The sequence below is a fragment of the Eleginops maclovinus genome, chromosome 3 (assembly GCF_036324505.1).
Source record: "Eleginops maclovinus isolate JMC-PN-2008 ecotype Puerto Natales chromosome 3, JC_Emac_rtc_rv5, whole genome shotgun sequence".
NCBI lineage: Eukaryota > Metazoa > Chordata > Actinopteri > Perciformes > Eleginopidae > Eleginops > Eleginops maclovinus.
In genome coordinates this window covers 11,422,554-11,444,167 of record NC_086351.1, presented here as the reverse complement: position 1 = coordinate 11,444,167, position 21,614 = coordinate 11,422,554, and the positions used below count along the sequence as shown (strand labels likewise).

Genomic DNA, 21,614 nt, shown 5'->3' with positions numbered 1-21,614 from the left:
CTGCTTTGTGTTATCAAAGGAAATATGGACCAATCGACATTTTAGATGGCGTTGTTTATGATGAACGTGTCTCTGTTTCCTGCAAGGAGGGACAGGCTGGTAATGAAATCTGTGTTTTCCTCTCTGTGCAGGAGACGCCTTGAAGGCTCTTCGTGATGCAGGCAGGTTTGTGGGGAAGGAGGACACGGTGCCTCTCCGCCTGCTCTACAGCAGGCACAACCACAGCCAGATCACAGGAGATGAGCTCAGCACCAGGGTTAAAGCCAGCTCCGGCTCCAAACAGGTACACAGTGTTGTGTGTGTGTGTGTGTGTGTGTGTGTGTGTGTGTGTGTGTGTGTGTGTGTGTGTGTGTGTGTGTGTGTGTGTGTGTGTGTGTGTGTGTGTGTGTGTGTGTGTGTGTGTGTGTGTGTGTGTGTGTGTGTGTGTGTGTGTGTGTGTGTGTGTGTGTGTGTGTGTGTGTGTGTGCTGCTCTGTTGCCTGAGTGTTTATGTTTGTATCTCCTCCTCTACCCTTGTTCTCAGAGGGTAAAACTAATAATTAGTTAATTACAAGCAAGACAGCAGAAGCTTGGAACAATTAGGCCTCTCTGATTAGACTGTGTTCAGGTGCTATGTGGGTCATCACTCTGTCTTCGAACGGATATACAATATTTAGTTTATTGATTGGTCCACAAATATCACTCTATTCACACAACATTAAGGCTACTATAGGAAATCTGCTTGGGTCATCTGGAAAAAAAGGATAATTACTAATTTAGTGATAACTTGCATCTTGTGTGTCCAGCTGGGTTGCTTGTCCCAGGATCTGCCTCACCTACATCAGCTCACATTAAGCAGCATTTTATTATTACTTTAGTCAATTAATGCATGTTGAGTAAAGTGAAGTGGATTATATATAATCAAAAGATCACCCATCGATGTATACAGCCCATGTACTAAACAGTTGCACTAGAGAAATCTCTTTGCTGGTCCCGCTTTCACAATGTCTAAGTGTAGAGAAGGCTGAGAGGACAAAATGAAAGCAGGAGTTGCTCAGTGGGATCCCCTGCCGACTGATTAGAAGGGCGTTAACAATATTTATATATATATTTTTTATTTGGCCTAGGTTAAATCTTTTTCCAGCATTTGTCTGCTACGTTCAGGGCGAATAAAAGTAGATATGATATGTTGAGGCGTGTTTCATCACAGTACATTCACATGACTTAGTTTACAGGTCTAAGTGCGCAGTATCTTTTAATAACCACTTTTGAGGATTTTTTGTTTAAGAACATGGCTGCTCTATCAATATCTGATTTTGTTTAGCTGTCAAATATAAATATCTGCATTTGTTTAATTTGTAACATTTTGGCTGTACTAGCTCAATATGTGAATATTTATAGTTATAATCTCTAGAAATTATGTCCTAAAGAGGGATTTATTCCCAAGATAATTTGATAGTGTATGCATAGGTATGTTTAGAGTTCTTTAGTTTACATTACCACTGTTTGGAACAAGCAAAAAATTGTAGTCTCATTGGTTTGCTTGGTAAACTTTGTTTTGCAGTACGTTTGGACAATAACACCCGATAACCACTATGTGATAACATTACGCAGAGAGCTGTTGGTGATTATCTAAACCCAATGTTCACAACAACATTGTTTAACAGGAAACCTTACATTTGGCCTGGTCTTTAATAACTGATCGCTGCAGTAATAATCCATATCACTGTAGCAGTGTTCACTGACTCAGTGAAGCAGCATGTCTGTTGGGTTCATTTCATGAGACGAGTCAATTAGCATTGTGCAAACCTTTCATGCGTTTTTAATTTGTGCAGTTTAGGTTTGTGTAGGCTAGCCTATTCAGGGCTCAGAGATTGAAGAGGGCTACAGATGGTAGCATGCAGGGAGGTGTTAACCCTTTGTCTCTCTCACACCTCACACAGCCCGATGGGTAAACATGCTAACAGCAGCCATCTGCCCTCAGATATCATTTTAATGTTTTCCTTTTGAAGCTGATGCTAACCCCCATCCCAAATGTGTCTTTCTGTGATCTGGGGTGTGAGAAAGTAGATAAATTTGTGCAGAGCAAAGGAACCATTTCAACTTCCAACGAAGATTTCAAGTACCTTCTTTGCAGCCTATTTAGAAAGGCATTTCCTTTTTAGTCAACACCTTTTAACATGTGTTATTTAGCGTAAAGTCAGCCTATGGTTATTAAATAAAAAGTAATGCTCTTAAAGTTTTATTAAGCAGTTTAATATGTATTTCAACTGAGTAATAAATCCAGGGTAGGAGTAGAAGAAAACAAGTGCATCTCTCATTTTATGTTTGATGTTTTGAGTCTCTCCAGAGGCGTGAAACTGGTGTGCAATCAGCCGTGATGTCACTAGCACGTTGCAAGTTTGATAGATATTTGGCTGTTTTTAGACCAACATTCTAAAAACAAATCTGTCAAATAGTTCTGAAAATGTGTGACACAGAAGTTATAATTAGACTTCAGTTACATTGCCTATTTTCAGTTTCAGACACAAACAGCTTCATCACTGAATGAGCCGTGGAGAGTTCAGCAGAGTGCTCTTGTTGTTTTTGTGGAAAAAAAAAGGTTCCAGTGGAATCAGTGTGTGTTGGTTTGCATGTTGGCCTCTCTGTCTGTGCACAGTGCGCTGATAGCACTTACAGTCATACTTCGACAGTCATGAGTGGAAAGTCTGCTATAACTCAGAAATCAATGTAAGAAGAGTCAGCTGTGGCTTCAGAATATCGGACTGGCTCAGTGAAGCTGGGATATGCTTTCATTAAACACAATTACTGGTACCTCCTCCCATCATGGATCCAATCCTGCCAGATTACATTTCATCGCAAGTGTGCCATGGAAAGGGATTGCCTTTTGAACGCACGCAAGCACGCACACACACACACACACACACACACACACACCCTCACACACCCTCACACCCTCTTAGCCGCTCATATATGCATTGACCACGCACAGACACACGCCTTCAAACAATAGTCTCTGGTCAATGGGGACTTCAGGGGCTGAGGTCGCGCTTGGGTGAGCACAAGGGCACCTCCTGAATTGAAAAAAAACCACACACACACACCCCTCCTCCCATCGTTGTGATGGGGTGTCCGGTCTGTTGATGAAGGTAGCTGGGGGCCAAGCCTGGGGGAGGGTGAGCGGGGTTTTAGCTCAGCTCGGGGACTCCCCTGGACCTGCAGAGGAATGATTGTGCCGAGTTCTCATTGACCTGAGGGTTCGTAATGAAGCCTGTCCCATATGTGCCCAGAAGACCCTCCTCCAGCCAAATCAATCACAAACAGCAGTCCGGAATTATTTGGTTCAGTTTGGGATGAGGAATATCAATGAGTCCTTGGCGTTGTGAAACAAATAAACTCACTCTGGTAAACATAGAAATGACTGGTCATCGAAGTATAATAATATGTGCGTTTCTAATTGTGTGTGTGTGAGAAGATGTTATATAAAATGCACTTACATGAGATCCTTTGCAGAAATTCAAATACAGAAGAAGACAGACCTTGATGGCTAAATGAACACAGTCTTATTCCTACTGCTGATGCTGCTGCAGGAGACAATGCAGTCATCCATCAATGGAGATGAGAATTGATCCTTGCATATGATAATGAATACATCCATGAATATGATAATGTCTGCCTTTAGTAATAGTAAATGACATGTCTTCTCTGTTTTCCCTAGGTGAACCATGTGGCCCAAGCAAGCTTTCAAGTGGACGCTTTTGGCCGAAAATTCCTCTTGGATGTGGAACTAAACCAGTGAGTAACAGTTATTATATTATTAAATCTGTCCACCTGAATACTTAGCTATCTACCACTAATAGTTTATGTGTCTCTGCAGTTGTGTTGTAAGGTTTCCTTTGCATTTTACTTCTGTAAAATAGTGTGGCTTGGCTGACAATCAATATTGTTTTTATGGTGAACGAAGGTGGCATGATTTCTCTACCCAAAATGTTCATTAAATATGACTTAAACTTTCACTTTCTTGCAACACTCGCTCCTCGCTACACATATTGTGCATTATTCGAGTGCTGACTCCAGTATTTCACCTGAAATTGGTCATCGTGGTTCTGCAGATCATATTTTCCTGCTCTCTTGGTGCTGTTTATTGCCTGTGTTTGGGAATGCACTCTTAAGACATTAATATATAATGCCGGTGTGTGCCGTTGTATGAATCAATGTATATGCATCTATGTGAATATGCGTGCGTGTGTTTACAGCAGGTCAGTTATTGTGTGCGTGTATGATTTAGCGGTTCCATGATAATAGGAAGTGATTTACAGTAAAGGCCGGAGCACTGCCCTGTCAGACACTGATATTGATCACAGCACTGCTGATGGAAAGCGAGGAACTCTCTCCTTATTTCATCTTTTCCTCTCACTATACCTCCCCCCTTCTTTTTGCCTCAGCTTCATACACTCTAAACGTTTCTGTGGTTGTTTTTTGTTTATGTTTTCCTCCTTCTCTCCTTGAGACCAGGGCTTGTTTTTCTCATTTCGCCCCAAAACAGAAAGTCTGTAAACACACAAACACTGATGCTGCCTGCTCCTCGCAGCAGAAGTCACTCCCCCACAGAGCGAACCGTTACATCACAGGAGTTCCCACGTTTAGAGGAAATGTTTCTGAGAAGCCTGCCGCTCACTGTGTGACGCATCAACCAGTTATGGATAGAAATGTGTTGTTCACACATTGACAAATACACACATGCACACATACATGTATGCACAAGCTTCTGCACATGCACTTTCATTAGCACATGATTCTGTGCTGAGTCATTATTCATGCAGGTGACATTGTCTGCTTACTGCTTCTTTTTAAAATGAATTTCTTTACCTGCTGAAAGTCTGTCAGAAGATTGACTTAAAGAAAACATTTGGGAGAAATCCTTTGTTTAGCTTTCCACCGAGTGAGGTAACCTCCATGCAGACTGCTCCGGGGAACAGTTTGACATGTGTGGTACTGAATAAGAATGAGACTCTGGGATCAGTGCAGTGGAGCTTGGACTGAAAATCTTTACTTGTACTTTTTCAAACAAAAATAACACACATTTCTTAGTGCCAGCTTCTCCTGTGAGGATTTGCTGTTTCTTGTGTTTTATCGGATCATATGCTGAATGTTTTTAGAGTTTTGGACTATTGGATGGGAAAACAAGCAGGGTGTATCAAATGTAATACCTTTGGGTTTTAAAGTGTTGTTGTTAATCAATCAAATGAAAGTAAACAGATTAATCAATAGTGAAAATGATAGGTAGGTTTGTAAATGGGCTGCAACTAACAATTACTATCATAGTTTCATTGATTAAATTGTGAGAATTCGTACTTTATAGCTTTTAGTTTTCCATCCTGCATGTGGGAAGATTTCCAATTTCCCTCTGAGTTTGAATAAGTACATCCCATATTCTCCTTCCTGCTGCCCTATTCTCTCCTCATCATCTTCCTCCTGCGTATTGCAATCCTCCGTGAACTGATCCACGGCTTGACAGCCACACTGATATTTGTTTACGGATAGCTTCCAATGCCAGACAGATTAAACCCAGTTGATGTGGGTGTACGAGTGGGACGTATTTTGACTGAATGGGCCAACTTTTGTTTTGTTGGCCTCCAGTAACACAAACTAGCTCTCTCATTTTGATCAATGACTAAATCTGAATCTGCTGCTGTTCATTTTTGTTGTGTTTAATTCTTGCCATGAGCAAACAAGAAAGGTTTATTTATCAGCTGTACTTGACGTCTGTGTCTCTAGTGCTACATTATCATTATCATCCTGTCTGAGCCGCCTTCTCAGAGTCTTTGCCCCGAGTTAATGTTCCAGCATAGACTGTGAATAATAGGAGTGTAGGCGTATTGTTAAACAGTCATATGTCTTGTGAATTCAAACTACATGTGCTGTTTGACACGTCAGTGGGTATATGTACATTTTCAGATGTTAACTTTTTAATTGGTTGGATTTCAACAATGTGAATTCTAGCTGCTCCATGGAGAGCAATGTCAAACGATGACCGTTTGACAACCACTTCCCAAAACCCATGGTAGGTGCTTTGAGTGAACTCCTGAATAAGGTTCAACATTCCCTTTACGATGAACTGTGCTTTGTGTCTGATTTTTAGCATGCTATCATGCTAAACTAAGATTGTGAACATGGTAAACATTACACCTGCCTAGCACTAGCATGTAAGTAAAATTGTGTTAGCTATTTCAGTCTTACAGAGCCACTATGGCTGAAGACCATAACAACACCTGTGTTATTCTTTTCCTCTGCTATCAATATTCGAGTATATTTTACTTGCAAACAGACATTTCCTCCTTACATGTCCAGGAATGTATTAATTAGCTTATACTTTAGACCTTTTCAAATGTTTTCCATCCATTCATTCATCCATCCGTCCACCAGACTATAACTGATTATACTGTTCAGCGTCATGCAGGCTGCCTATCCCAGCATGCACTGCACTGTAGGTTGCTATCCTAGCACAGAACTAGCAAAGACCGATTTTGTTAGGATAAGAATATGAGTGTCCTGCATGGTGAGCATAAGTGTAATATATATTAGAGATTTATGGCTTTTCTTTAATTGCAATATGTCTTATTGACACAAGTCACCCCTGTGAAGTGTGACTGTCAATGGAGAGGAAGTCAGGAGGGGGTTGGTGGGTCATGGGGGTCTTTCTTCCCCCTCTGTCTTTGTCTTCCTCACACTCCTCCATCACAGCGGCCAGCTACAATTTTACCATTCATGGGACTAAAGCTGAAAATGTGCACAGGGTGGGGGTTGCCTCTTTAAAAAAATCATCCTCTAACCTAGCATGCGCACACACACACACATTCATTCTCACACTAACACACATGTCTCCACCCTTGATTGCCCCCACCCTCCACACCCACTTTCTATTCAGCCATGCCCCAACTACCCCTCTACCCCGCCCCTCCCACCTGCTCTTGCTGAATAATAGATGGTGCTTTAAGAATAAAGACGAGTGTGCACGTGTGTATGTATGTATACATGTGTGTGTTTTTAATGGTTTCTAGCTTGTCCATCGTGAGTTAAAGGGAAACATTCAGATGTGTGTGAAGTGTGTTGGATATAACTGTTTAAAAGTACACATATACTGCAGCATGCATATACTCACGTTAATGTTGATGGGTACAGCAGGAAAGCTTAACACTCTTGTGTATGCATGTTGTTTATGTGATGTAGATTCATTTACAACATAAACCCAATATAGATTAACATCTTCAGACAATTATTCACAAATAAATACTGCTTAAATCTATGTGAATTCATCACCTTGGGATTCCTTTACCAATCTCCTGATATTATATATGACAATGCGTGAGTTCAGACAGAGAGAACAGGTGGGTCGAGAGAGTTTCATAACCCTTTCAGTGTTACGAAACAATCTGCTGCCGCAGTATAAAGAAAAGAGGGCTTCTCCCTCTCATCTGTGCGGTTCTGAAACTGAAAAACACTTAGAGTATTTATAATTTCTACCACTGTATCGTGTCAGCTCACCAGCATTCACACAAATATTTTTTGCAAAGACTGAGGGTCAATTGCAGGAAATGCTAAGTGTGTTATTTATATTTGTGTGTGTGTTCACCGGTGGATGTGAACAATAGTTGGGAGGGGGATGGAGGGGATAGAGCACTGATATAAACATTGGGTCCCTCCAAGTGTCTATTTTAGTCAATAAACAAGCCAAACATCCCATGGATCAGTGGTTTTGTGTGTGTGAGAAAATCCTTCCATCACAGTCGTCAACATAATGTGAAATGCTGCAGGGTGTTTGGATGTGTTGTCATGTTGGGCCTCAGGTGCAGAAGAGGCATGTAAAGTGTTGTCTTAATTAGAGATAACAAGACTGGATCGACAGAAATGAGGCTCAGATGGTAAAGGGGAGGATCAATACTCAAGAGGAGGAAAACGAAGGGAATCGGGCAAACAAAGAAAGGCAAATTAATTATCTGTTTCTTTATAGTCAGTCTTGTTGGATATTTAAAATGAGTTTATTCAAATGTTTACCTCTTTTTGTGTTCATTATTTACATCCTCATTTTTACACAAAAGTGCTGACTTGAAGCCAAAAATAAGTCTTGCTTTTTTTAACCCACAAAAATGATCCCTGTTTGTTGTCAAACATTCATGTTACACGCATTGTGTGTATGACGTATATAAATATATGGATTGTTACATCCATGTTTGCTAGCTAGCATTCTGCCTTTCGTCGTCCACATGATTGTGTTATGTTGTCACCTGCAGATGGCAAACATATTACTCGGAGTTCATATGAACTAAAAACACCAACACCAAATGCAGATGTGAGATAAACACATCTGACAGCAGGCCCAGATAGTTTATTGTGTTTTGTAGCAGCACATTAGTATCATCAGTCAACCAGATGATTTCCAACATCTTGCTCATTGTTGATATGGATGAGTTTGTTTCGCATCCAAGCCCTTGAAGTATTCTAAATGCCAGTTTAACAGAGGCTTTGTATGAAATAAATGAGGTCTTTATTCCGGGGACACTGACGTCCCAAACATCTCTTCCTACTTGTTTTGAGCAGCATAGTGTTGTATGAAAATAATTTTTTGCCCAACAATCATCTATTGTTTATTTGCGGGGTGAATAAGTGCATCAAAATGCCTTTCAGATGATGTCATGTCCATGTTGATTTCACGACTTGGTCTGACTTTGGCCATTTGATTTGTCTAATCTGTGTAAGCGTCCTGCTGCCATGGGGCGTGAAGGCTGCTGATGCTTTGGTGTTATTGGTGAACGTTCCTCCGCTGTGTGTACATGCACGTGTGTATTTATGCCTGTGTTGCTTGTTCTTACATGTGCACGCAGTCTTACATCTCCACATGTATGTGATTTAACCCTCTCTCATGTCCCATTCCAAGATAATATATCATCCACCCGTGTCTCGCTGCCTGCATACTGACATTGATACGACCCAACTCCACTCTTCTCCTCCTTTTCCACCTCCATCTCTCCCTCCACCTCCATTCCCAGCTCTGTAATTTATTGCAGAGAGGCGTGATCTGATTTACTGTGGACTTAATGAGAAAAACACTGAGAGAGGGGAGTCTGTGTGTGTGTGTAGGTGTGTGTGTGTGTCAGAGAGAGAGAGAGAGAGAGAGAGAGAGAGAGAGAGAGAGAGAGAGTAGACATTGTTAAAGAAGAAGAAAAGAAAAGGACAGAGGGAGAGATGTGTGGATGTCCTTCATGCACCCTTGACTCTTCGTGGGTGGGTTGTGTAAGTGCTAGGGAGAGATAAAGTGTGTATGTGTGTGTGTTAGTTTGTGTGCATGCATGCTTGAGGGAGGTAGGTACTTGAAAGAAGTACCCTGAAAAGAAAACAGTCCCCTCTTTCTCTTCTCCTCCCTCCATCCCTATCTCCTACTTTCCTCTTCTTCTTCTCTTGCCTCTGGCAGGGCTTCTTTCTCTTATCTGTGTGTTGTCTGATCAGACACACACACACAAACACGTATATATTTTAGCTATCATATTGGGAATTATGTTTGTGAGTGAGTCTGTAAGAAAATGCAGTGCTCGCAAACAGTATATTACAGATTGTTTGCTAAGTGGCTCAGCGGTGCATCCAAGACTGTGTATACAGCATGATCTGGTAATATAAGGGAGTGCATGTTTGTGTGTGTCTGAGTGTGTTTGCAGAGTTTGTAGTGTGTGTCAGGAAGGTGGATACAGATTAGTTTTATGAAGGTGAGGTGAGCAGGGTTAGTTTAGAAAGACCAATAGCAGTGTGGATGTTTGCAGTTTCAGCGTGTAAATATAAGGTGATTTTTTCAGGAGTCTGTATCTAAAGACACTTGCATATTCTAAAAGCCTTGTTAACTATATCCCATTGACGGTGTGTTTTCCGCAATTTACAGCTCTGGGCACCGAAATATGTTCTTTTCTGTATCGATCACTCTAAACTTAAGCTTCATATTTGCTTTCTGTTTTTGAGAATGTATTTCCATGCCAAAAGAGAACTTCAGATTTGTTCAACATTGCTTGTGCCAGGATGGGATCTCTTCAATGCCGTTAAAACAGGAAGTAAACAATAGCAAACTGTTTCCTGGCAACCCATTTAATAGTGGTTGATATTTCACCAACAAATAGTATTCTTTATCTGAGCACAAGTAATGCCTAATATTTTATGGCAATCCATCCAGTCATTATAATATATTACAGTCTGGATTTTTGAAAGGAATGGGAAGGATTTGAGTTTGCATACTGTGCAGGACATCAAGTGGCCATACGCTCCATCATTCTCTCACCCAATCTCCTTATATTCCTTATATTTCCTCCCCCTCTGTCTCTCCCACCCATCTGCCCCCCCCCCTTCTCCGTAGAGCTGTCTCGACTCGGTATGAAGGATTAGTGTAGACAAAGACAGATCCAAGAGCCGACCCTTGCTGAAAACAGCCACAGAAGGAAAGACTGTTGTTCTCTCAGCAGGAAAATATACTAATGCCTCTCTAAAGTCTATTGTCTATTATAGATTACTAATTTTCTTCTGTCATGCTGAATAAAAATAAATAGAAATTATGGTTTACTGTTACAAGATTAACTGTTTAATCGCTGCACAACTGAGATGGATTCAGTGGATAGACTGAGAGCAAATTCACCCACAAATACTCATAATGAATTAAGGGCGTACAACAGCATAATCAGCTGAATTAAAGAAAGTAAATAAGTCATGTTTTCCCTATTTACATGGCATGGAGTTCACATGTTGTCACAGATACAGATCTGCATGTTCTCCTTCGTGCCCACAACATCCCTGGCCCCTTCATAATTCAGGAGTCAACTACATTTGGCTTGTATGTTGCGTGCTGTACACTCAAACTGCATAATGGACCCAAGTGAGAATATAAACTCTCTAATTGCTGCTTCTTTCTTCCAGATTTGTTGTTTTATTTGCATCAATATTTGTTGTTTGTGAGTGTCTGTATTCCCTGTTCAATAAGAGGAGGAATCCCAAAGAGAGTGCCGGTGGAATTGCATGTCTGATAAGTGATTGGAGAGTGAATGAATTATAGCCTGGAGACCTTTAATGAGGCCTCAGTGGGAGGGAGGGTAATGCTAGAGAAGGGGGCGGTGGGCAGGTGAAGGCAGCTGCAGCTTTCCCCAAAAAGCAACCTCCACCCCCTCTCCTTCTTTTCTTCACTCCTTTTCAAGTCTTTATTTTTCTTCAATCTTATTCCACCTTTTTCTACCTTTCCATTGTCCCACCGCCATGTTTTCCAAGTGCACTTCTCCCCTTCTGTTTCCTCAGCACTCCCCCATCCTCATTACAGACGCCTGACACAGCACATGTTCAGTCCTTTGTGTAGCGATGCCCTTTTATTACCCGGTTAAATGGCAACAAATCCATATATGGAGCAGAAGTCCATTTGATGACTACAGTGCTTGTGTGCAGATGTGTGCGGCTGAATGAGAACATCTGATCAAGAAAAAGTAAAAACTTGTGTTTGGGTGGTTTAGCTTTATTAAAAAGGGTATTTGGAAACGACTAGATTGGCAAGCATGAAAAGCAATGGGAAGCCTGCTACCCCAAAGCTTGTGCCAATCTGCTCTCTCTCTCTCTCTCTCTCTCTCTCTCTCTCTCTCTCTCTCTCTCTCTCTCTCACACACACACACACACACACACACACACAGACCTCCTGCCAATCTGTCCTTTTTGTGTTGTTTTTTATCTCAGTGTCATGGCGGTGCCTGGCGACTCAGATCGTGAGAGGAATTTAAGACCGCACTAAAACTCGGTTTGCGTGGATGATACACTTCAGGAGATCGGACTGGGTTGCCACAGCAGATTAATTCATCTATAGCAACTCACAACAAAATACTTTAGAAGGAATGATGAAGTTTGACGTGACTGACAAGCAGGCACTTCTGCTTCTCACTGCTCAGTTAGGTTTTAGTTCTTGCAGACCCATTTGATAAAGTTGAAGAGCAGCATTTCCCAGCACTGCTTTGTGTGTGTGTGTGTGTGTGTGTGTGTGTGTGTGTGTGTGTGTGTGTGTGTGTGTGTGTGTGTGTGTGTGTGTGTGTGTGTGTGTGTGTGTGTGTGTGTGTGTGTGTGTGTGTGTGTGTGTGTGTGTGTGTGTGTGTGTGTGTGTGTTGACTGACATTGAAGTGTGGATAAAGCAAGAGAAGGATGTGATTACTATGCAAATAGCTGTTGCAGGTTGTCTATGAGATGTTGTGAGCTGAAAGTGGAGCCTCTGCGGATCCTCCTCTGAAATCTCCTGAAGGCCTGATTGACAGCTGGATGGCAGCTCTCAAACAGATGTTGCGCGGCGGGGACTGGGCAAAGAAAACTCTCCGCCAGTGTAGCTCGAGGATGAGCCGACTATTTAGAAAATTAATGAGCTGATAAAATTGAGAGTAACAGACACTGAATGAGACAACATGATATGTCGGTGGTGTTCCCTTCATTGCAGCCACACATCGACGAGTGTTACGTTAAACCCAGGAATGGTGAAAAATGTGCTAATATATCACATTTATGAACATTATGTTTTCCCTCACCAGTTTAGTCTTGTTTATGAACCCCTCAGCATCATCTTACAAAATGCCTCCCTTTGATCCTCATTTATGTTGGAAGTTTGCAGCATTTCTGTCCACAGAGAGATAGATCACATGCAAACAGCGCATAAGAGTAAATCTGTGTTTGTATATCTGTCATCCTGTCATGAATATACAGAGGCGGCTCACTTTCATACATTTATACATGTGTGTATGCATGTTAGCAGGAGGAGGGGGCTGTATGGAGACCTCTACCTCTACGTAAGTGTGTGTGTGTGTGTGTGTGTGTGTGTGCGTGTGTGTGCGTGCGTGCGCGTGTGCGTGTGCGAGCGTGGGGGATGGGTCGGAGCTGAGTTTGCCTCTTTGTCTGTCAAATAAATTATTTAAATCCTGTTACAATTAAAGCTGAAATCTGTTATCAGCGTCCTCCATTAGAGGCCCGTGTGTCTGCCTTGCTGCCTCAGTATGCTCCTCGCTTGCTCCCCCTGTCTGTGCTCAGCGTGAAGCCGGATAAAGATCACAAGCTCTGAATCTTAAACACACATCCCAGCAGAACAAAGGCCAACAGCGTGCGCCTGTGACACAGGGACTCTCATGCACACACTGAACGTCTTCATCACATGAGGGTGCAAATATTCTGAGAGCATGTTTTTTTTTAAAGCATTTTTGATCAAATGTTACTTGTCTCAAGAGTCATGGCGTGTTCAATTTGCAGGATGTTGTCTGAGGTGATGTGTGAGGTGTGTGATCTGAGAGAGGAGAGTGTGAAGTGTGTCCACCGGGGTTGCCTGTTTTAAACATATGGCATACACCTTCGTGTTAATGCATAATGGGATATCTGTTAGGGCCCTGATCTCTTTATTCACACCTTGTTCCTCTTTTAACTTTCACTCCCTCCTTTCTTTTCTCTCATTATTCCCCCCTTGACAGCCATTCTCTCGCTCTTTCCCTTTTACCTCGCTCTCTCTCTTCTTTCCCTGCATATTTTTTTATCACTGTAGCAAACTGCCCATTAGTCATCTTAGAAAGCAGCCGTGTGTGTGTGTGTGTGTGTGTGTGTGTGTGTGTGTGTGTGTGTGTGTGTGTGTGTGTGTGTGTGTGTGTGTGTGTGTGTGTGTGTGTGTGTGTGTGTGTGTGTGTGTGTGTGTGTATTTGATCAAACAATCTGTCTGCCTTCAAAAGAAAAACAATTTCCTGCCATCTGCATTTTTACAGTAACTGGTTTTTCTTTGCTTTCAACAGTCTGTCCTTTTGTCAAAGATATCACCGTTTTTTTATTTAGTGGATATTAAATGTATAAATATCTTGAGCTGGTCCATGACAAAAAAGACGTAGAAATTGGACATCGATCTTTATGATTCCTTTTTTATGTACTCTGACAAACAGCCTTGCCAATGATGTAGTTGTTTGAAACGACAAGCTGCTGATTCAGAAAATGTAAATTAAGTTGGAAGTTTGTTTTGCTGATTGTACTGTTTGAGTTTTATGTTTCTCTGTTCTGGTGCAAGGTTGACTTTATTTGTTCTTAGCATTTGGATTGTGTGTGTGCGTGCAAGCTTTTGGCTCCAGCAAACGCTTACCAAACGTAAAAATAAAGTAATGACACTTCAGCAGTATTTTGTGTTTATGTGTATGTATGTGTCCATTTCCAGGTCACCTAATTGTGAGAAAGTATGCTAAAACCTTTCAAATAACACTTTAAAACAGGCTTAAAAAAGGACATACCCCCATTCATATGCCGCATTCCTGTTTGTGTGTATGTGTGTGTATGTGTGTGCTTGTGTGTGTGTGTGCACAATAGCTCATACATCTCTGTCTCAGATTGGGCCGGCAGTTTGTATCTCCATTGGGATTCTTGGGTCCAGCTCTGCTGAGAAAGCACACGCAGAATGATTTCCTCTTATTTATGCCACCGTTTCTCTTCCTCCCTTCTCTCAATTTATTTCCTGCCTCCTTCCCATTCTGCCTGTGTCACTACTTCTTTTACAAGTTACTGACCTTCACATGTCCTTCATTCCTTAGACACACACACACACACACACACACACACACACACACACACACACACACACACACACACACACACACACACACACACACACACACACACACACACACACACACCAGACATATGCTCGAAGGCGTGATTTGTATAATTGTGTTTGTGTGCTGGAAATAGCTACGTCCCTGTACGCTGGTCATAATTAGCGGGGCTGAAGCTCTGAGCCGCCGAGACTGAATACAATAATCCTACAAAATACTAGCGTGTCTGCATATCTGAGTGACACTTGAATGAAAATCACACATTTTCTAACTTTAATTCTCTTTTTTCTGTTCCCAGTGATCTGCTTTCTTCGGGGTACGTGGAGAGGCATTTGTCAGAAAAAGGGAAGACTGTCGTCACCAATGTAAGTTCCTCCAGATCATCTCTTCTCACGCTCACTCACTTTTATTATGACTATTTGCAGTTAGAAAGATATATCCAGTGTTTTTAAAGTGCTGCGGTCTTGACATTGAGATCCCATTCACCCCAGGTGTTCTCATGCAGTCTGTATTATTGTTACGTGATTAAGGATAAACAGCTTTTGAACACGCGCTGTAATTACATGCCGAACACATTCAAAACGCTGTCAGCCAAGCCAAATCTTGATGTCATCTGGATTGAATTGTAGACAAATCTCAGCCAAGTTCAAGTACAATCTGCACTTTGAACACATTCCTAAAGCTTTGTGCAAATCCCTTAAGAAAATTCCTTTGGTTCCTCCTCAGTTCGACCTCAGTTCCCCCTCAGTTATTCTGAGGATTTTAACATCTTTGAGGTCATTGTTTTGGTTTTAGCACTTTGCTATTTTGCTGTTTCTATTCACTCTCTCTGCTCTTGGCTGCTTAATTATTGACCACAGTAGTTAGAAAAAAAAGTTTGAATGAACAGACGGCACATGACTTGTTCGGAACGAAACAGCTGTCATATTTGCACATTGAGATTCAATTTGAGATTCAATCAAAACTACTTGACTTGAGAAAACAAGAACCCTTATTAATGTCATGTGTTAATGTAACAAGCCATTCCAGTGTATAAGATAGCAGAGTTCAGTATGCTATGGTTATTTACATATATACATAAGGATAGATGATGCTGCGATGGCATTATTTCTACCTGATTCAAAGACACAGCAGAGTGGTTGAATCGGCTCCACGGATGTTTCTCAGCAGTTTGTTGTACAGTTGCATTTTGCTGCTGACCCCACAGGCTCTTCCCTCTCAGAGCCTTTTATTGGTTAATCAATGTCTTACTTTGCACACTCAGAGAAATCACAGCCCATCCATTCTTTCTTCAGTTTATATTTCAAAGCGTCATAAACCTTTAACTTACATGAAATGGAGATCCCTGTGATAATCCTCTGAAATCTGGACTTCAGTTACAGGACACCCACTGAGGGTTATATCACATAAGTGGGGGGATTATAATGGTCAGGCTTATTCATCTTAGCAGCAGATTAGTAAAATATTAGATACTTTACAGAGAATGATCCTAATTATTAAACCACATTGTGTGATAAAATCACTTGTAATTATGGAACTTATTATAAGCAGTATCTCTGGGAATTATTTCACCTTGTAGATGAATATCCAGAATTTACTCACTATGCAAATTATTTGGTCATGCTTTGCAGTTTAAATAGCGAAAAGAACAAGAGGCACTTCTTTATTAATGGCTGCTGTTCAGAAAGGTTAATATGAGACAAGCTGCTGTTAGTTACTCTGCACACTGTAGAGGTCAAAAGCCTTGTAACACAGCAGACTGACTGTATTCATACATAAGTGGTGAGGCACTTTCTGCCTCATGAACAGCAAAACATGACATATATTGTGTCAAATCCTTATTTTTAATGATCTGATAGACACATTTTTACTGACATTCAGAGGGCAAAGTGTCCTACTTGATTACCAACAGACCTCCACCTATTTATTGTGTATTGTGTTGTCCAGATTAGATGATTAATTACTCTCAGATGAGTGTAAGGAGAGCACAGATAAGGCCAGTTAAGTAACACACGCGCACGCAAACGCACACACGCACACACACACACACACACACACACACACACACACACACACACACACACACACACACACACACACACACACACACACACACACACACACACACACACACACACTAAGGATGTACCAACAGCACTGGGTTTTGGGTGTTTCTTGCTTTGATGAGAAGTGGAGCAGAAGGTTCAGGGCGACAGGGGGAGGAGAGACGCTGGGATAGTAGAGCACAGCTCCACTTATAAATAGCCCTCTCTGTCTCTTCAGCTCACACTTGTCTCTTTACCTAACCTCTCTATCTTCATCCGCAGCTCCATCTAGCTTTCCATCTATCTACACAACTTGTACAACTTCTCTTGCAGCCTATTCATATGTTCATAATCATGCTCCCTATTTTGCCAATAATTCACTAACTCTTGACTGTGTCATTGATCTTAGTTTTATTATTTGTCAGTTCTGGCCATATTGGATGTGGAAATAGAAGGAGAACTGATAGACTGGTATAGTTAGTACTGCGTGAGAGCAGAAGAAGCAAAATAACACACATTTCCACATGAATGATGCAATTTCACCAATAATGACAACAATTTTTGTTTATCCAACACATGAGAGTTAGGAAATAAGCGCAGAGTTACTCGGTCACATCTGTCCACATAACTTTGGATTGTTCAGCTAGCCCAATTCCTTGTTTGGGCAATCTGGGCTTCTTAGTTCATAAAAGGAAAACACTCAAAGGATTTCTGGAGCATTTTTGCAAATACACGTATTCTCTCTCGTGCTGAGAGTTTGACTGTATGGTAACAGCTGCCCATAGAAAATCCTCCTACAAGTATCTTTACTTACTGATACAGCCATTATATCTACTTTGTTTGATACAGACCAAACACAAAAAACAGAAATAAAAAACTTTTTGGACTTCTTACTAGTTGTTTACCACCTCTTTTTGAAGACATTACTTTAAATTGCATGTCTAGCAAGACTAAAAAGCCCACTTGGTTACATTTGGACAGAGCAGGCTAGCTGTTTCCCCCCTTTTTTACAGGATTTATGCAGGCTAACTAACCAGCTGCTGGCACCAGCTCCAATCTTTACACACACACACAAGAGTTCTGTCCATTTTATAATCTAACTGGGTGGAAGTGGAAGAATTTGGCTGGGCTGAATTGGATCCAGTATTGTGTCTTATTGCACAACATCATTTCTGTTCTTGTGACTGAATGTGAACAAATTCCGTTTCCAAAATCCTGTGGAAAGAGACCATCATAATGTATGTAGTTCAGGTAAGCCATGTAGTTTTAAAAACCGCAACAAACGCTTACATGATGACCCCGATAAGCCCCTAATACAGGCTCGGAGTGGGATGAAGTCCACAGAGAGAGCTGGAGGTACAAGTGGACATAGCGCAGCGTTGCTTTGCAAAGCATCAGACTGTAGCGAAGAAATTGATCCTCTGATAAAAGCTGCGTTTCCTCAGGGAGACCGGCTTCCTGCCTAATGGCTGTTAGGCAGCGAGAAATGGACCAGGAAGAGATGGCCTGCAGAGCACTTAGACACTTAGACATCATACACGTCTATAGAAAATAAAAGTGTGTTTATCGCAGAGTAACACACACACACACACACACACACACACACACACACACACACACACACACACACACACACACACACACACACACACACACACACACACACACACACACACACACACACACACACACACACACACATACAGGCATACAGGAGATAGAGAGCAAAGACAGACAGTATGGATGGTTGGGTAGTTGTGACTGAGATGGAAAAACTTTTACAAGTGACCGATGCGGAGGCTTACAATAATGGGTGGAAGTTTGGATAGAGGACAGAGCAGTTATAAACAGATGGTAGGATGTGAATGAGTTAAACTCAAAGCATGACACAAGCACACATAAACACACAGCACACGCACACAAAAACATCTAGACCACATATTGGTTAGTGAATGGATTCTGTGTGATTGATTGCTCTGAACTCATTATCTGATGAAAGGTGGTAATGAAAATGGCAAGTGGGACATTTTTCTTTCAGTTTGAGTGTATGAGACATTTGAAGAGGCAGCCATGTGTGTGATTTTAATCTGTGAGTGTTTGTGTGTTGCTACAGGGAGGAGAGCACTGCTACTATCAGGGGAAGGTCAGAGACGTTCCTCACTCCTTTGTGGCTGTTTCCACCTGTCATGGTTTGCAGTAAGTACAAATATTATGTGGCTTTATATGTGTGCATGTGTCTCAGACAACACTGCTTCCTCTGTGAGTCGCCGGCTTCGCTCCCATTTATCCATTAGGTCAATGTAATTAGTTTTAGCCAGCCTTCCTCTGTCTCTGCGGTTTTTTGTGACAGGTTATCATTCTCACAGACAGGTGCTGCTCACACGTCTTATTTTCTCTGTCCTTGCTAGTACTGGTAATTTTAGAGTTTGCACTCTGAAGCAGAGAGACGGGTCAGAAGCAAGGCCTGCAGGGAGGAATGGATGCACACTGTTTATGAGTTAGGGTGTGTTATAGGTTGTGTGTGCGTATATATGAACAGATGAGAGGCAGAAGTGTATTCTGTGGTCTTGAATGTCATTGTGTGCAGACAATACAACACTTGCATATAGAGGCACCTATGAATAATCAGGTATAACACATGTGCATTAATTACAGTTTTTCAAAGTTGCTTCCACACAATTCCTGAAAGGTTACAGTATTTTCCCGTAACATAAAACGGAAAATTCACACTGCTTTGGCCAAACCTCAGACATTTAACCCGCTATGATATTTTTTTTACAATAACTATGAGGTGTAAAAGTAAATTGCAAAAAATAAGTAAGAAACATTTATTGTACTGCTGCTATCTGTAGGAAAAATATGGAAATCAGTGTAGAAGAAGCTGTCAGTTGTATGCACAGCTTATTCACTAACAATAATCTGTGTCTCAGTATGATTGTATTAACTTTACAGTTTCATATTGCACAACAATAATTCTTCTAAGTAAACAAAGAGATTTGGGTATCAGGCTTTGAAATAGTTTTCAGTAGCAAATGGGTTTTATGTGTAAATAGCAATCTAAGCTTTATAACCCATCACCTCTGCAAATTGGTAATGGAGTAAAACTACTTCACCTTGTTAGCCCTTATACTTGTTAGTGGAGATATTATGAATCATTCTCGATCAATCATGTCATTAAAGCTTAATTCAGTCCAATTTATTTCCCTCAACATTACATTGGTCTAAATAAACAAAATAATCAGTGCAGAGAAGTAAACGCAGCTAATTAATGTAAATGGGTGAAATCAAATTGATAGTCGCTGAGTAAGCTACAGTAAGGTCAGGTTTTAATAATGTTTGCATATTTCATGTGATTGTGGCAACGTGTTGAGAAATGTGTCAGCACAGCAAATTAGCGCTGTAGCGTTGCACACAAAAAAATGAAACGTAGGCTATGAATTAATCAAGCCTTGACAAGGTAAATGTGTCGCACATGCAGTACAGTTATACATACAGGATATGTCTTGATGTCACAGATTAGATTAAATGGGCTAAATGTTAATGCGTGACTTCAAGTTGCTCAAAATGCAAGATTAAATGATAAAACATTAGTAATAATACTGCTGTCATGGACGGTATGTATTTGTTATTGTTTGTAGCATGGTTATTTTAGTTCAATTAGATCCACAATTTGGGGTTAACTTTTTTCATTTCAGATTTGTGGATGTGGAAATATAAGGAGACGGAGAAACAACCGTAGTATGCCCTGCACAGACTAGTTTGTGTGTTTGTGTGTCCGTGTGTGAGAGAAACAGTAAAAGGGAGGAAGTTAAGGGAGTGCACAGCGGTGTCGAGGGGTTAGACATTAGAGGCAGAGTATTTCCCTTATGCTGAGTCAGGTGTTTACAATAATATACATCCTGCTCTCTCATCTTTCTCTGTCTCTTACACACACACACACACACACACACACACACACACACACACACACACACACACACACACACACACACACACACACACACACACATACACACACATATTAACCGTGTACAGCAGCATAGTGCTCTCAGCAGAGAGTTAACTATTGACCCAGGTTCCTGTTTGGAGCATCCTCCGTTTGTTTTACATATCAACATGAAATAATTTAAAAATAATGTTTGGCGATGTTAAAGTCAAATTTTCCTCCAGAACCACAACAGACACTTCAGATGTTGCTAAAATTGAAAAATTAGGTAGGTTTAAATCCTGAAATTAAACCAAAACATTATAGTTGAGGACAAACAGCTAAACTATGAGATGAAACTCTAGGACTAAACAAATACACATATTTCTTATTTGATATTAACCATAATTGTTGCAACATAAGCAGGTTTGGGAAAGGGCTCCTTTAAAGTCCTTGAAAGTTCAGAAAACAGTGGCGGTATTGTAAAATGTGTATTTTCTCAGCAGAATGACCAGTGTTTGTTTGTGAAATCAGCCTCTTGTTTCTGCATTCAATCACTTATTTTCTTAAACATGTTTGCGTCATTCTGATATACAGCGTCTAACTATATAGAAAGGGCATACAAAACAATACAAGGAAAATAAAACCCCAAAATACACTTTGACCGTTGTTTCCACTCTGTGTTTAATCTGTTGTAAGTGCAATGTTGGACCGGTACAGAGTGTGTGTGTGCTGAAGGTGATTTTGTGTGATGAAGGCCAGGTAGAAAAGGTAGTTGGAAGAGAAAGACAGACTGTGTACCTGCAGTGTTTCCCCTCATGACTTTACAGTTTGACCCGACCAATCTCCTAAAAGCTTCAGATAAAGTTAATTAACGCAGATGACGTTTATGTTTTGTGCACACGCAGGCAGGCAGAGACAAAAAGACCTTCCCCCAGCTGCCTAGTTGGAAATTGATTTTTGAATTTTAAGAATAATTGCTTGTATTCTTCCTCTCCTACCTTTACGTGATTAATGTTTTAAGAGTTTTTCATGTGCATGTAAACTCATT

At 41.0% G+C, this 21,614-nt stretch overlaps 1 protein-coding gene across 2 annotated transcripts in view; it reads left to right on the top strand.

Annotated features, from left to right (window-relative positions):
* adam22 (ADAM metallopeptidase domain 22) overlaps positions 1-21,614 on the top strand; it is a 53,328-nt gene that overhangs the window by 399 nt on the left and 31,315 nt on the right. For both annotated transcript variants that reach the window (XM_063878884.1, XM_063878882.1), the window contains exons 2-5: positions 132-283; positions 3,697-3,773; positions 14,892-14,958; positions 18,752-18,834. In XM_063878884.1, coding sequence (XP_063734954.1) covers positions 132-283; positions 3,697-3,773; positions 14,892-14,958; positions 18,752-18,834 — 379 coding nt within the window. The remainder of the gene's footprint in view (positions 1-131; positions 284-3,696; positions 3,774-14,891; positions 14,959-18,751; positions 18,835-21,614) is intronic.